General features: G+C 44.8%; 1 protein-coding gene and 1 long non-coding RNA gene across 2 annotated transcripts in view; both read right to left on the bottom strand.

Annotated features, from left to right (window-relative positions):
* Window positions 1–6,314: 6,314 nt before the first annotated feature.
* Window positions 6,315–16,000, bottom strand: part of st7l (suppression of tumorigenicity 7 like) — a 38,149-nt gene continuing 28,463 nt past the window's right edge. The window contains exons 13-15 of the mRNA XM_034166085.1: window positions 13,055–13,147; window positions 12,738–12,877; window positions 6,315–7,900 (exon numbers count right to left, since the gene is read on the bottom strand). Of these exons, the coding sequence (XP_034021976.1) occupies window positions 7,805–7,900; window positions 12,738–12,877; window positions 13,055–13,147 (329 nt within the window). The 3' untranslated portion in view covers window positions 6,315–7,804. The remainder of the gene's footprint in view (window positions 7,901–12,737; window positions 12,878–13,054; window positions 13,148–16,000) is intronic.
* Window positions 8,414–10,371, bottom strand: LOC117506575. The gene is made up of 3 exons (XR_004559506.1): window positions 9,410–10,371; window positions 8,698–8,699; window positions 8,414–8,466 (listed from the first exon to the last, which is right to left on the bottom strand). It is a non-coding gene; the product is annotated as an uncharacterized LOC117506575 (long non-coding RNA).

Genomic DNA, 16,000 nt, shown 5'->3' with positions numbered 1-16,000 from the left:
CTGTGACTGAGAACTTGGCACGTCCTGTTTCAAGTGTGAGCTTGCCACTTAGTTCCTGCAAGATTCCATGTGATCCATCTGTCAATACAGGAAGTGTTTGACATTTGAACAGTTCGTTTTACTGTGGATATGAATTTTGACACTTCCTGTTTAGAACGCCCTGTACCATGAGTGAGCTTCACGCTGCTGCCCGACGCTTCGCTTATATTATTATCATCATCGTCAACAGTTGTATGTTTAAGGAAACAGGGATGGATATATAAATCATTATACGAGGTCTGTTAGAAAAGTATCGGACCTTTTTATTTTTTTCAAAAACCTGATGGATTTGAATCACGTGTGCTTGCATGAGCAAACCTTGAACCTTCGTGCTTCGTGCACGTGGGAACTTTTTCACGCCTGTCGACTGCATCATTTTCTGGTAAGCAGCCTTTGTGTGAGGACGTGTAGTGCGCTCGGCGGATTTTCATTTCAAGGAAAAGACGGAACAACTAGAGCAGCGCCGCATCAAATTTTGCCAGAAACTGGGCGCCTGCCAGGTGGAAACCATTCGGATGATTCAGACGGCTTTCGGTGACTTTTCAGTCGTATGACTATCCGAGAAATTGTGGAAGAGGTGGGCATGTCACAGCATGTCCTGTGAGACATCCAACATGGAGGCGCTTCTGCGCCGCCGTCAGCAGCAGCATGAATTTCACAGCCACTCTTTGTTATGGCCAAATCTTCTGTCACAGTGGAATTTGCCGAAAAAGTGCTCATGTCTACCTCTTCCGCAATTTCTCGGATAGTCACACGACGGTCCTGCATCACCACAGCGTTCACTTTGGAATAATTTGGTCATTTCAGCATGTTGATGGCCGACCGGAGCGTGGCTCGCTCTCCACCGTTGTGCGGACATCTTTAAACCGGTTGTACCGCTCCTTAATCTGTGTGATGCCCATAGGATCGTCACTGAAAGCCGTCTGAATCTTCCGAATGGTTTCCACCTGGCTGTCACCCAGTTTCTGGCAAAATTTGATGCAGCGCCGCTCCAGTCGTTCCGTCTTTTTCCTTGTAATGAAAATCCACCGAGCACACAGCACACGTCCCACACAAAGGCTGCTTACCAGAAAATGATGCAATCGACAGGCGTGAAAAAGTTCATGCATGCGCACTAAGGTTCAAGGTTGGCTCATGCAAGCACACGTGATTCAAATCCATCAGGTTTTGCAAAAAATAAAAAGGTCTGATATTTTTCTAATAGACCTTGTACAGGGAGAAGGGGTGGGATTCGATAAATTTCAACTTCTTCTCACTCCTTTTTGAATTAATTTAATTTTACCTTGTCTGTTTTGTTTTTTCTTTTGTTATGTTAAAAATACATCTTCTTCAATTCAATTCACACACATCTGTTGTGGCATGTCATGACAATATGTACCAATGTTCATGGCACATATTGTAGCTGGTGACAATGTGTGCCGCAATGGGGCCATGAACATTGGCATATATCGTCATGGTGACACTATGTGCACTGTGACAGCATGTGCTGTAACAGATGTCCCTGCTGCAATATTCACACTGAGTGAAATTGTCGTGCTATTTAATGTTGTATGCTAACTGCGCAACACATCAAAATAGTCAGAACTGCTGCACAATCCCCAAAAATCTGATTTAATAAACACCCAAACTGAGGTTAGCCTGCTGGCTTAGGTGGTTCGGACTTGAAGAAAGGAGCATGTTCAAGTGTCCTTCTTCATACACACTCCACCCCCTTTATGCATTAATGAGTTAATTGTGACATAGAATCAACACTGGCTGTTCCGGGTCTCCATAGAAAGCCTATGTGTGACGTCAGATTGCTTTAGAATGGAGAAAAAAAAGACTACAGCTTTAAAAATTTCTGGAGGAGCATGACCCCAGACCCACCCACCCCCTGCTCCCTGAAGCTTGAGCCTCCCCTGTGATTAACCATCATTTTGGACAATGATGTAAAATGACAAAGGTGGGGTTGAGAAACCTTTCCCAACTTACTAAGTAGGCAATCCAGCTTCTGTTGGCATTTTGATTTTTTCCCAGTAGAAGGTTGGAAACTCAGTTACCAGTGTTGCATTTCTGTGTGTCTGCGTGGGAGCGGTTTCTGCCACAACACACCGTTTACCAAAGATCAGATGGACAACATCACTCCCACCTTGGCTGCTTTCCTGAAAAAGCCAGTGACCGCACTCATCCTCTGTACTGTACATGCCAAACATATCTCACACACCTCAGCGATGTAAGGGTGAGCTTCATGTGCGTGGGCTTTGAGTCACATAGCCCACATTAACCATAATTATGGTTCATTTTCTGTAATCTTCCAGTTCTCTCATGTGCTTTTGTACGTTGACTCTCAGAAACATCTGTTATTATTAGCGGTCACCGAGCCAACGGAGCAGCATGAATCTTTGCCGAGACAGTGAGAGCGCACACTTGAGCGTCCTCTGTGGTGATTTTCATGACTGCTGCTTAACCACTTCATTGTGAGTGGATGAAGTATGATTATGGCATCAGCGGCTCAACAGGAACGTCTGATGATGGTGGTGGAGGGGCATCGTCATAACAACAGACACAATGGCTTTTAACTTAAATAGTAAAGCAGCAGCAGGGGGCAAAGTGAGACCTTGAATGAGACACTGGCTGCCACTGCTGGTTTGTTACAGACAAAACAGTATATCAGTGTGTCATCTCAACACCGTGCACATACGGTGTCTGAACGTGCTCTTTATTCAGGCACTCGTTTACAACATGCAAAGTAGTTCATGGGCCCCAGCTGTTTTTGACCTCAATGATAGGACCTAAGGAGACAAAACACTTACAATGTAGCAATACCGTAGCATACACCTACACAAACGTGTGTAACCATAGCCAGAGAGGGGTCAATTAAAAATTACACAGGGGTCAATATTTAGTGCTGTAATTGTGTTGAAATGTGTATCATTTCATTATCATATGCATTCCAAAAAGTTAGTTTGTACTACCTAAGGCAGATAGTTTTAGAGTTATACGGTAAAAAATAGCCAAAATGGTGACAATGGCCTATTTCAATTTGGAGACTGATCTGGAGTTGGGAAAAAAAAAAAAAGCAAATTATTGGTCGAACTAGTAGGATTTTAAAAAGTAATGGGTTGCATAATCAGTTATGCTTAGTTATGTCACCTGTTCATATATGGCATGTTATAGTATACAAATAATGAATGGTTATGAGTGCAGTGGAAACAATACTGAAATATTCTTTCCATTGTATGAATGAAAAAACATTCATTATTTGTTCTATATAACACCTAACATCGACTTCTTCGTGTACAGACTGCAGTCTACTTTCCTCAGTCCGGCGAAAAATTGAGAAAGAAAATTGTGGAGTTCTTAGTCCGACAGCACTTGTACTTCAGGTAGATATGTCCCAGCAAATACTGCAAATGCCTCCAGATGGCTTACAACATACTCAATTTTTTTGTGTCTGTTAGACGAATGACCAGTCATTAAAACAAACCCTGCCATGTTTGATTTTAAGCTAAGCACCGTCACTGCTAGCATACACTCGTGCTGTGGTCACAGCATGCAATAGCACAAAATGTATACAGTAAAACTCGCCTAAGCTGTCATTGTATAAACCGACTACTTGCACTCACTGGACAAAAGCAAAAGTCCCAATGGTTTTCTATGGTTTCCATGTAATAAACACCGTATATAACGGATTTTGTATAACGGATTTTCGCTCACATCAGACAAAACGTCCCTTCTTGTACACAGCGCCCATGTTTGCTACACAGCTCAGCCTGTTATCCAGGTGCAGTCCCAGGTACTTATAGGTGGAGACCACCTCTACCTCTGATCCATCAATAATGATGGCCTACACAGAGATTGGCGCCCGTCGTAAATCAAGCACCAGCTCCTTCGTTTTGGTGGCGTACAGCAGCTTTTTCTGCTGGCACCGAGTCTGTGACCAGGCCCCTGTACTCCCCCTCCTCACCCTCCCTGATACATGCCACAATTACAGTGTCACCAGAGAACTTCTGCATGTGGCATGTATCTGAGTTGTAGTGAAAGTCATGGAGAGGGTGAAGGGGCGAGAGCACCATGCCCTGAGGTGCTCTAGTGCTGCTGATCAATACTGAGGACCTACAGCCACTAGCTCAAACAAAGCTTGAAGCATTCAATCCAAAGCTATTTCTTTTTGAAAATCAATTGCATCACCTTTTGCTAAAACTTGAGCAGTTCTAATTTTTGACCCTTGCACAAAAAGGACGCATTACTACTATGACCAAGCTACCTGGTATGACTGCTTCTTATGGTTTGAAACTGGCCTCTGTTGTCCTGTGGTTTTGCATAACTTGGTAACTTTGAGCTATAGATGGTACAAATGATACCTTTTTGAAATACTATATCTGACAAATAATGTAGTATACTCCGAACATGACTTTAAAAATTTTAAATTTTGACTCCCATGTAATCTTTAACGGACACCTATTTGGGTATAACTGCTGTTCTGGGAAGACGTGTAGACTATGGTATACTGAAGCCGGATTGTAAGAGCTGTTTTAGTCCATTTAAATGGTACTGAAAACCTGCTTGGCGCACTGACTAAAGGTGCAACATCAAAACAACTTTGAACAGCCAGAGCACATACAACCCAATTCCAATGAAGTTGGGACGTTGTGTAAAATATAAATAAAAACAGACTACAATGATTTGCAAATCCTCTTTAACCTATATTCAACTGAATACACCACAAAGACAATATATTTAGTGTTCTGATAAACGTTGTTGTTTTTGTGCAAATATTTGCTCATTTTGAAATGAATGCCTGCAACACGTTTCAAAAAAGCTGGGACAGTGGTATGTTTACCACTGTGTTACATCACCTTTCCTTCTAACAACACTCAATAAGTGTTTTTGAACTGAGGACACTAATTGGAAACAGGTGAGTGTCATGACCGGGTATAAAAGGAGCATCCCCAAAAGTCTCAGCCATTCACAGGCTGAAGACACTAATTGCTGAAGCTTTGTAGGTGGAATTCTTTCCCATTCTTGCTTGATGTACAACTTAAGTTGTTCAACAGTCCGGGTCTCCATTGTCATATTTTGCGCTTCATAATGCGCCACACATTTTCAATGGGCGACAGGTCTAGACTGCAGGCAGGCCAGTCTAGTACCCGCACTCTGTTACTACGAAGCCACATTGTTGTAACACGTGCAGAATGTGGCTTGGCATTGTCTTGCTGAAATAAACAGGGACGTTCCTGTAAAAGACGTTGCTTGGATGGAAGCATGTGTTGCTCCAAAACCTGGATGTACCTTTCAGCACTGATCATGCCATCACAGATGTGTAAGTTGCCCATGCCATGGGCACTAACACACCCCCATACCATCACAGATGCTGGCTTTTGAACTTTGCACTGGTAACAATCTGGATGGTCTTTTTCCTCTTTTGTCCAGAGGACACGATGTCCATGATTTCCAAAAACAATTTGAAATGTGGACTCATCAGATCACAGCACACTTTTCCACTTTGCGTCCGTCCATTTCAAATGAGCACAGGCCCAGAGAAGGTGGCGGTGTTTCTGGGTATTGCTGATATATGGCTTTCACTTTGCACGGTAGAGTTTTAACTTGCACTTGTAGATGTAGCGACGAACTGTGTTAACTGACAATGGTTTTCTGAAGTGTTCCTGAGCCCACACAGTAAGACCCTTTACACAATGATGTCAGTTGTTAACGCATTGCTGCTCGAGATTGAAGGTCACAGGCATTCAATGTTGGTTTCGGCCTTGCTGCTTACGTGTCAGAAGTTCTCCAGATTCTCTGCATCGTCTTATTGACTGTAGATGATGGAATCCCTAAATTCCTTGCAATTGAACAATGACAAACATTGTTCTAAAACTGTTGGACTATTTTTTCACACAGTTATTCACAAAGTGGTGATCCTCGCCCCATCTTTGCCTGTGAATGGCTGAGACTTTTGGGGATGCTCCTTTTATACCCAATCATGACACTCACCTGTTTCCAATTACTGTCCTCAGTTCCCAAACGCTTATTGAGTGTTGTTGGAAGGAAAGGTGATGTAACACAGTGGTAAACATACCACTGTCCCATCTTTTTTGAAATGTGTTGCAGGCATCCATTTCAAAATAAGCAATTATTTGCACAAAAACAACTTTGCCCAAAAACTCTTTGTGGTGTATTCAATTGAATATAGGTTGAAGAGGATTTGCAAATCATTATATTCTGTTTTTATTTACATTTCACACAATGTCCCAACTTCATTGGAATTGGGGTTGTACAAAAATAAATGGTGCAGATAAGTTGCAGAGTACTTTATTGAGTTTCTCCCATCACATTCATCCATTTGGAGCTGGAGTTTTTCAAACATTCTCCCGCCATCAGCATGTAGTCATATGGATACAGTACAGAGTACAATGCAAAACAGTGCATTTCTAGTTTGGAGACAAAATCGTCACTGACAATGTACATGTGTTGCTTTGTGAAAGAAATCATATATTTTGATCGGTCCTGCTCATCAAAATGAAACACGGTACTATTTCTTACATTTGGCCTTTAACTTACCATTATTAGGTACAGTATAATGTCAAATATGTGTTTAGCGAATCAGTTATGTGAATGCCACTGTCACTTTACAACCTGTGGCTTGTATTCAGAACAATATTATCAGTTTTCATATCAGGTTACAAGGTTAAAAAAATCTCAGCACCTTATAATTGATAAAACAAAGGTGGGGGAGTATGTAATGTTGCCAATGAACCAGTTTACTGCAGAATCACCACGTACAGATTTTCAAAACAAACATCTTGTACGCAGCAGGAAAATGGCGTTTGTATATGTTGATGTGGATTCATTTAGTGCAACTAAATGAATAAGTTCAGTCCGTATGAAGTCCAGTAAGGATTCATGTTCCTGACATGGGGCCTGTGCTTTCTGATTCTCAGTACAACTGAAGTAAGTGCATTTGTCAGCTTTTCTTTTTTTTTTTTTTTTAGCTGGTAACAGCAGCCATTTATGTCCTACATATACATATTGGATTTTGTTGTGCAATTGGCAGAAATGAGTAATAAAGCCACAGCAGGCCGCCTTGTTTGGAGATGATCCCATTTACGTTTCAGCGTTGTGGAAGAGACGTTTGACATTACTGTGAAGGTTTCTTGCCATGGTAACAAGTGCAGACCTGCAGAGGCACTGTATGCACTGAGGACACTCTGACCTCTAAATCAGTGCTTTGTGTTGACGAGGTTTTGCAGACTTTTAAGTCAGTTATGTTGGGTGTTTAGAGGCACAGGTGCAAGAACCTCATAGGACCTTTGTGTTAATTTATCAACCACTGTGCTGCGACACTCTGCTGAGCATGTCAGAATAGGCAGCAGTTGCAGCAATATTAAAACTCCATTTCCTTTATAATAAATGGAGGAAAGCATCATTTTTGGACAAATCTCACAGCTTGGCTGTGTGAGCTATTACAAAAAAGCAAAAAAACAAAAACAAAAAATCTCAAATTCTCCAATGGGGCTATTGCAGAGTGATGATAAATGAATGGCCGCGTATAATCGTTACAGATGGTGTTCGCTAAATGCATTCTTGGAAAAGTAAGTGGCTGCAGGGACGGTCTGGGAGAGAGTCTGAAGAGTGGCACTGCTGTGTTGATACAGGCTCAGCTAACATCATCAGTAACAATGCAGCAGGAGGACAGTAATGCTGAAGACGGGAGAGCAAACACTTTTTGTCTGAGGGTTTGGAGTGCTGCGTGTGTGTGTGTGTGTGTCTGTGTGCATTCTGGAGGTCAGAGCCGAGTCAGCTGGTGCCAAAAACTGGAAGGCATGAAGCTTTCCATCTTGTCTGCAAAGAAGCCCAGGGGTGCAAAGAGCGTGCTGAAGAACTGAAAGAGAGACAAATACACAATGTGACTAAGACTTTGACAGCCGGGTCTCATCACAAGGCGTCCCCACAGTCCTACTTCTGATGTTTCTGACGGAGGCGAGTATTTGATGCGTGGGGATTTTCGTTTACCACAAATTCTCGTGTATGTTCAATGAACTATTACGCTCATAATATTGGAGTCCTGACTTCAGACTGCGCACAAAACATGTCCAAAATTAAAAGGATTATGAAACGTGTCACTAATTGTCTGATTCATGTGAATGCCTTGAGATGGGGACAACAGGCTGTAGACTTCAAGAAAACCTTGCCCACATTTCAAGGCAGCAAACATGGTTCACTTTCTTTTTGTCAGGTGAAGCGTGTCTTTCAAAAAGGTGCGCAAAATCCCAATTCCCATATCATATGGCATTTTCCTGACATTTTCAAAACTTGATGAGTTAATTCAGAGTCAAAATCAGCATAATACTGGAGAGTCTGCTGCTGATGAATGAACCGTGGATAAAGCTGCACTGGCACAGTGTAGGTTTTGGAGACTTTGGATTGGCTCTTACCAAACCGCTTTGCCTACTTTTAAACCAGGGCCCGGTTTCATAAAGCAACGTAATCTTTCAGTCTACTAAACTTTCTTAGTGGACTATAGTTAGTCACCCAACATTACCCGTCTAATCACAGTTTCACATTGATGGCTAAACTTGTAGATTAGCTGTCTTACCTGAGTCAACTGTTTTCACGGGCATAAAGGCCTCGCGCGTGTCGTTGCTGACAGACGGCTCCATGCGCAACAGTTGTGTTTACTTCTGGGTTGTTGTTATCATGAACTATCCAGCCTTTGTTTCCTTAACTGGCTTTATTAACATTTACAGACCCATACGAACCGCAGAACGATGTGCTTAGCACTTAGCCTAGCAGTTTTACGCTTCAGTTTCTTCTTCTACACCTTCATGAATCTTTTTGTGCACACAACGCTGCTCAGCATAACACCGACGCCCGGTTGCTCATGTGAGAACTGTCACAAACACATCATTACAGTCGTCTGCTGCAACCACGGCCAAAAGCAGAGGAAGCTCTGCTTTTGGAATAGGAACGATGTAGGGGTGCTTTTGAGTGTTCCATCAAGTGGTGGTACATAGTAGCTGCCATTTTTTGAAGTACGACATTGAAGTTTTATCGACTAAAATATTAGCCTCCTCTGTACCAGGCTAAAAAGTTTAGTCGGGTAAACGTGAAACTTCAGCTGACTAAGTGCTTTGTGCAACAACTAACTACTTGTTAACTAAAACTAGTCAACTAAGTGAGCTGAGTCAACTAAACAAGATTGGACTGCTTTATGAAATCGGGCCCACGTCTCTACTAGTAAGTCCCTTTGGATGCTCCCTTGTTTTCAATTAGGGTTGGCAGGTTTTACGCCAGATGCCCTTCCTGATGCAACTCCACATTATATGGAGAAATGTAGCAGGAGTGGGATTTGACCCAGGAACATTCTGCACTTGGCCACCACCCCTGCCACTGGACCAGGTCTCTACTACTAGACGTTATCATCACTTACCAGGGCATTCCTTGGAGGTTACATGGATGCAGATACTCTATAATGGCTCGCCAAAAATGGGCCAATAATTTTATTATCCACCCACTACTTTGGTACATTCTGGAACAAAGTGTTTGTTTAATACCCTGGTATGTCTCACAATGTGACTGTAGCCTGATCAACAGCAGCACCTGCCATGTCTCCAGTCATCCACTTATCACTTTAATAGCCCCCAAGTGCTCATACAAGACCTGCACTCCTCTAAACCCATTTACAATGGGAACCAATAAAGATAAAATATTAATATAAAAACATACTCACTGGTACATTACAAATTTGTAGTAATTCAAAAGAACAGGCAAATCCTGCCAGCACCAGTTTAATTGTGTTGCCCTGCCTGGATCGTCTTTACAAGAAGAGGAAATTTAGCAACATCTGTTTCTCTTCAGAAGGCAGTGAAGATGCCTGAGTTCCTCCCTCATTGATTTTCAAGCACTCTATTTGAGCTTTAGACAAACCAGGCTGCCCAGACCTGCTGTAAAAATCCTATCTGCACCCAGTCTTTCCCATAACAATGGGACGAGCACGAGATGTTCTCTGTAGTCTTGTTTTTCCTACGAGGCCACGTAAAGGCAGACCCCAATAAACAGGGTGACTATAAAGAAACCATCAGAAAAACCCCAGCTTGCCAAACTGCTTTAAAACAGACAGCACAACACTTAAATAAGATCTAAAAGGAAGTCATGCACACGTTCATGGCTTATAAATGCTTACAGCTGTGTGTAGCGCTGTACTGTTTGCTGAGGTGATAAGCTCAGATGTGGTTACTGATAGCTTCAACTGGACGAGTGTGTTTTGGCGGAAACAGCAACTTTACAGGCCTGTATCTCCCATGAGCCTTCACTGGTACTGACAGTGATGGAAGGCAGCGATTACCAATAAGGTTAAAAGGTTCAGTTGGACACTGTAAATCACACAACACCGAATCAAAAAAAGCTGGGACAGCATAGAAAATAATAATAATAAAAACCCTGCAGTGATTTTTCATTTACTTTGAGTTCTGTGTCATTGCATACAGTAGGAACCAAAGATATTGCATGTTTTTTGTAGTCAACAACATTTCATTTCTTCATATAAAACAAGTTCTGCATTTCTGGCCTGCAACACATCCTACAAAAAGTTGGGAAGGGGCAATTACGGCCTAGTGATGAGGTTAAAAATAAAAACAAGTAATGTTATTCTGGGAACCATCACCTTATTGTGGTGGAGAGGTTTGTGTGCCACTATACACCTGAGAGCTGTGTTATCTGGAGCCTTTGTGCTCCTAGTAGGGTCTCCCAAGGCAAATTGGTCTCAGACGAGAGGCGAGACTAAGAATGGTTCACAAGACAACATGACAGAAAGAGGCAGAGGAAATGTGATCCGGCCCGGAGGAATATCGGGGCCCCCGTCTGGAGCCAGGCCTGGATGTAGGTCCAGTCAGCAAGCGCCTGGTGGCTGGGCTTTACACGGAGCACAGCTGGACACAGCCCGAAAAGGCAACATGGACCTTCCAACTCCACCCTGTGGTCTCACCACCTGCAGGGGGAACCGCTGGTGTCAGTGCGCTGTCCCATGGGTGGCAGTGAAAGTCAAGGGCCTCGGCGGACCAGATCCAGGCGGCAGGGGCTAGCTCTAGCGGTGTGGAACGTCACCTCGCTGTGGGGGAAGGAGCCGGAGCTTGTGCAGAAGGTGGAGCGATACCAGTTAGACCTGGTGGGCCTCACCTCCATGCACAGCCTCGGTTCTGGAACCACTCTCCTTGGCGCACTCTCACCTCCCTGCACCTTCAGGTGGCGGCGGGGAAACCTCTGACTGTTGTTTGTGCATATGCACTGAAGAGCAGTTTGGAGTATTCGGCCTTCTTGGAGATCCTGAATGGAGTCCTGTATGGGGCACCGATGGGGGATATCACTGTTCTGGTGGGGGACTTCAACGCACGCATGAGCAATGACAGAGACACCTGGAGAGGTGTGATTGGGAAGAATGGCCTCCCCGATCTAAACCCGAATGGTCGTTTGTTATTGGACTTCTGTGCTAGTCATGTACTGTCCATAATGAAAACCATATTCAAACATAAGGATGCTCATAAGTGTACATGGTACCAGCGCACCCTAGGCCGAAGATCGATTATGTGATCATATCATCTGATCTGAGGCTGCATGTTCTGGACATTCAAGTGAAGAGAGGGGCAGAGCTGTCAACTGATCACCATCTTGTGGTGAGTTGGACCAGAGGGTGGGGGAGGATTTCGGACAGACCTGGTAAGCCCAAACGGATAGTGCGGGTGAACTGGGAATGGCTAGAGGAGCCCACAGTCCGACAGATCTTCAACTCACACCTCCGGTGGAGCTTTTCTAGCATCCCTGTGGAGGTTGGGGCCATTGAACCAGAATGGGCAATGTTCAAAGCTTCCATTGTTGAAGCTGTAGCAGGGAGCTGTGGCCTGAAGGTCTTAGGTGCCTCAAGGGGATGCAATCCTCAAACACTGTGGTGGACACCTGTGGTCAGGGAAGCCGTCCGACTGAAGAAGGAGTACTTCTGGGATACGTTATCTCGGAGGACTCCGGAGGCAGTTGCAAGGTACCGACAGGCCTGAAGGGCAGCAGTCTCTGCTGTGGGGGAGGCAAAACAGCGGGTGTGGGAGGAGTTTGGAGCAACCATGGAGAAGGACTTTCGGTCGGCACCAAGGTGCTTCTGGCGAACCGTGAGGCACCTCAGGAGGGGAAAACGGGAAACCTGGAAGAATTTCAGTGTGCAAAGGGCAAAGGTGCAAACCGAAGTTGAACACTCATGATCTGCGATCCCTCAGATGGCACTGCATCAAGAGCCGTATTCATCGATAACTGATATAACAACACGGGCAAGGGATTACTTTGGAAGATCTTTTCAAGCACTAAAATACAGTGTTACAGTCACACTTTATTGTGCAAAAAAGAATCCTTATTTAAATGTCAAGAAGCAGCATAGACATCTATGGGCTTGGACTCATTTGAGTTGGATCATGACACAGTGGAAATGTGCATTATGGTCACACAAATCGAGTATTCGAGATCTTTTGCTTTTCTTTTTTTTTTTTTGGTATTTTCCATATCGTCTCAGCTTTTTCTGATTTGGGGTTGTAGATTTGAGAAAACAGTGACTTTAAAGAAGCAATCAATTCTCCACAACCTACATTCAAGCCTAACTGTTTGCACAATAAACAGGTGATCATTTCAATCAATTGAGAAACATTTGGCATGAAAGTGAGATGTGTCATGGCAGCACTTACTGCTTTGGCAAACACACCCATGAGCTCAGGGAACTGATGTGTCAGCATGGCCAACATGGCAGTGAAAGAGCAAAGGCCTGCTGTGAAGAGGATGAAGAAGGGCAGCTCTTTCTTTGGGTACACCGACACCTCATGAAACGCTAGAGCGAAGACAAGACCCAACACAACAAGTGAAGGAGAAAGACAGAAAGCCAGAGCAGTTAGAATGGGAAGATGAAGAGAGGAAGGGTTTAAACAGTACAAATACAAACTCAAACTGAGAAATATTACAGCCATTCATGGCTTGTCAGAGTGCTTGCAGTATTTCTTCTACTCACAGGGCAGTAGTTCCCTGTCTGCTGTTTCTGTGCATCCTGGGTAAGGGTAAAACAAGTGACCCTTCTCTAGTGGGTAAGGGATTATCCGAAATGCTGGGAACAGAGAATAAGCACATAAGAATTCAACTGAAACAAACAAATCTTTACAACACACACACACACACACACACACACACACACACACACACACACACACACACACACACACACACACACACACACACACACACACACACACACACACACACACACACACTGCCAGGTCTGGTCTGAGGGCATGCACTAATGCCACATACCATCACATCCACCACTCTCCAGGATCAGCTTTATTACTGGATGGCAACTACCCACACAAAGAACTGGGCCTTTTTTTGCAGTTGCTGGGGTCGTCAACACTGAGGCATCTGACTGCTGTTTCATCCTCAAAGTCACGGGCCACATGACCAAAATGTCATAGCTGATATTCCCTCACAATTCAAGTAAGAATCCTATCCCACTGGGGTGCAACATTTGGAGAGTGGTTGGATAAGTGACTTAGCGACCAAATATGCAAATGAAAAACAAATTGCAGTCGATATCCCACTGACTTGGTACTAATGACACACCAGCCCATGTTGCCCGAATGTCGGCCAAAATTGGAAAGGACTCGAGGCGAAGATATCCGGATACATATCACGAGAGTGCTACTCGAATGCTACGTGGCATTCTCATGAATGTTGAGCACAGCCTTCGCAGATGTAAGGATCTACTGATTTGGGCGCAAATGCCGTACAGCACTCTCATAGACATCTAACACTGCTAGTAGCTGAAATGATGACATGTTTGCGCACAAAGTACTCAGCTGGTATTATCCTGCTTTTATGTGCATAGAAACCGTGGAACTTTTCCTGACTGTACCCAGTAAGGAACAGCCCCGTAAATAATATTAAAATAATAATAAATAATAACAACAAAGCCTACTGTGGCTCCATGGAGAAAACAAATACAACAGGAAGAAAACTGTGAACAAGGAACTCACCCACTTGTAGAATGATTTACTGCATGATGAAATATGTAATGTCCAGCAATCCACACCATCAAAGAGCTCCTGGCTGCCACTGTCACACATAGATCATGCACTAAGGCCAGTCACAGAATGAAATAGCAAGGAAGAGCTCCTGGCTGCATGCCACCATCACGCACAATACGCGCACAATCACCAGCCACAGGATAAAATATGTACTGTCCAGGAGGGAAGAGCTCTGGGCTACATGCCATCATCATACACGATTCGTGCAGGATTGCCAGCCACATGATGAAACATCTAATCTCCAGTAGGGTTGAGCTCCCGGCTGCATGGGCTGTGTGCAACATCTTCCTATGGACAGATTCCTCCTCAGTTCTCAGGTATGACCACTATTCATCCACCACTGTGCTGAAGCCCACCTTTGTGTGAGCAGGCTCCTGCTGTGGTCGTCTATATACAAATTAAAGATAATCCCAGCTGGCAAAGACAGGTGTGTCCAGCCCAATGGCCAAGCATTCATGTGGGTTAGCAGTTGAGCTGTGGCTGCTGGACTCCCTTGGCCACTTTGGCATGCTTCCAGGGCAGCTCCTGTATGTTTTCCATGGGGAATGTAAGAGCATCATTTTTGTCTCCAATCACTCACAATGTCAACTCCTCACAAAGTTCTGTCATGATTCTCACACATCATGAGTTGCGAAGATTACATTCAGAGGGCCTTCCAAATGCCTGAAATGGCTCTGGGAGTGTGTCGGGCTGTGTGGCAATGACTCTTGCCGCTTCACCAACTTTGAAAGGTTCAAACTCCAGGTGCGATGCCGTACTACGCCCTGCGAATCAAGCAAGGGAAGATTGACAACCAACAAATTCCAGCGATTTCCCTCGGAACTGCCCTTTCACATGCTGTCGCAGCCCAGTGGGATAGGACCCTAACACACTGACACTCATCACTAATCTTCAACCGCTTTTCCAGGTTTGGGTCGCGGGGGCAACAGCTCCAGCAGGGGACCCCAGACTTCCCTTTCCCATGCCACATTGACCACCACTGACTGGGGGATCCTGAGGCATCCCCAGGCCAGTGTGGAGATATAATCTCTCCACCTAGTCCTGGGTCTTCCCCGGGGTCTCCTCTCAGATGGACATGGCTGGAACATCTCCCTTGGGAGGCGCCCAGGAAGCATCCTTACCAGATGCCTGAACCACCTCAGCTGGCTCCTTTCAACGCAAAGGAGCAGCAACTCTACTCCGAGCTCCCCACGGATGACCGAACTTCTCACCCTATCTCTAAGGGAGACACCAGCCACCCTCCTGAGGAAGCCCATTTCGGCCGCTTGTACCCGCAATCTAGTTTTTTCGGTCATGACCCAACACTCATGACCATAGGTGAGAGTAGTAACGAAGATTGACCAGTAGATCGAGAGCTTGCCTTTTGGGTCAGCTCCCTTTTCGTCACAACAGTACGGTAGCGCGAATGCAATACCACCCCTGCTGTGCCGATTCTCCGGCCAATCTCACGCTCCATCGTCCCCTCACTCGTGAGCAAGACCCAGAGGTACTTGAACTCCTTGGGGCAAGTGTTGAGGTCAACAGAGTCCCATCCTTACTGTAGACTGCTTGGATGGTTCCCCGTTTTCCCCTCTTGAGGTTCCTCACGGTCCGCCAGAAGCACCTTGGTGCCGACCAAAAGTCCTTTTCCATGGTTGCTCTGAACTCCTCCCACACCCGCTGCTTTGCCTCCCCCACAGCAGAGGCTGTTGCCCTTCGGGCTTGTCGGTACCTTGCAACTGCCTCTGGAGTCCCCCGAGATAGCATATAATGGAAGGACTCCTTCAGTCGGATGGCTTCCCTGACCACCGGTGTCCACCATGGAGGGTTGCCGCCCCTTGAGACACCTAAGACCTTCAGGCCACAGCTCCCCGCTGCAGATTCAACAATGGAAGCTT

The sequence above is a fragment of the Thalassophryne amazonica genome, chromosome 3 (genome assembly GCF_902500255.1).
Source record: "Thalassophryne amazonica chromosome 3, fThaAma1.1, whole genome shotgun sequence".
NCBI lineage: Eukaryota > Metazoa > Chordata > Actinopteri > Batrachoidiformes > Batrachoididae > Thalassophryne > Thalassophryne amazonica.
Note: the sequence above shows the minus strand (reverse complement) of the source record. Positions and strands in the feature narration are given on the sequence as shown.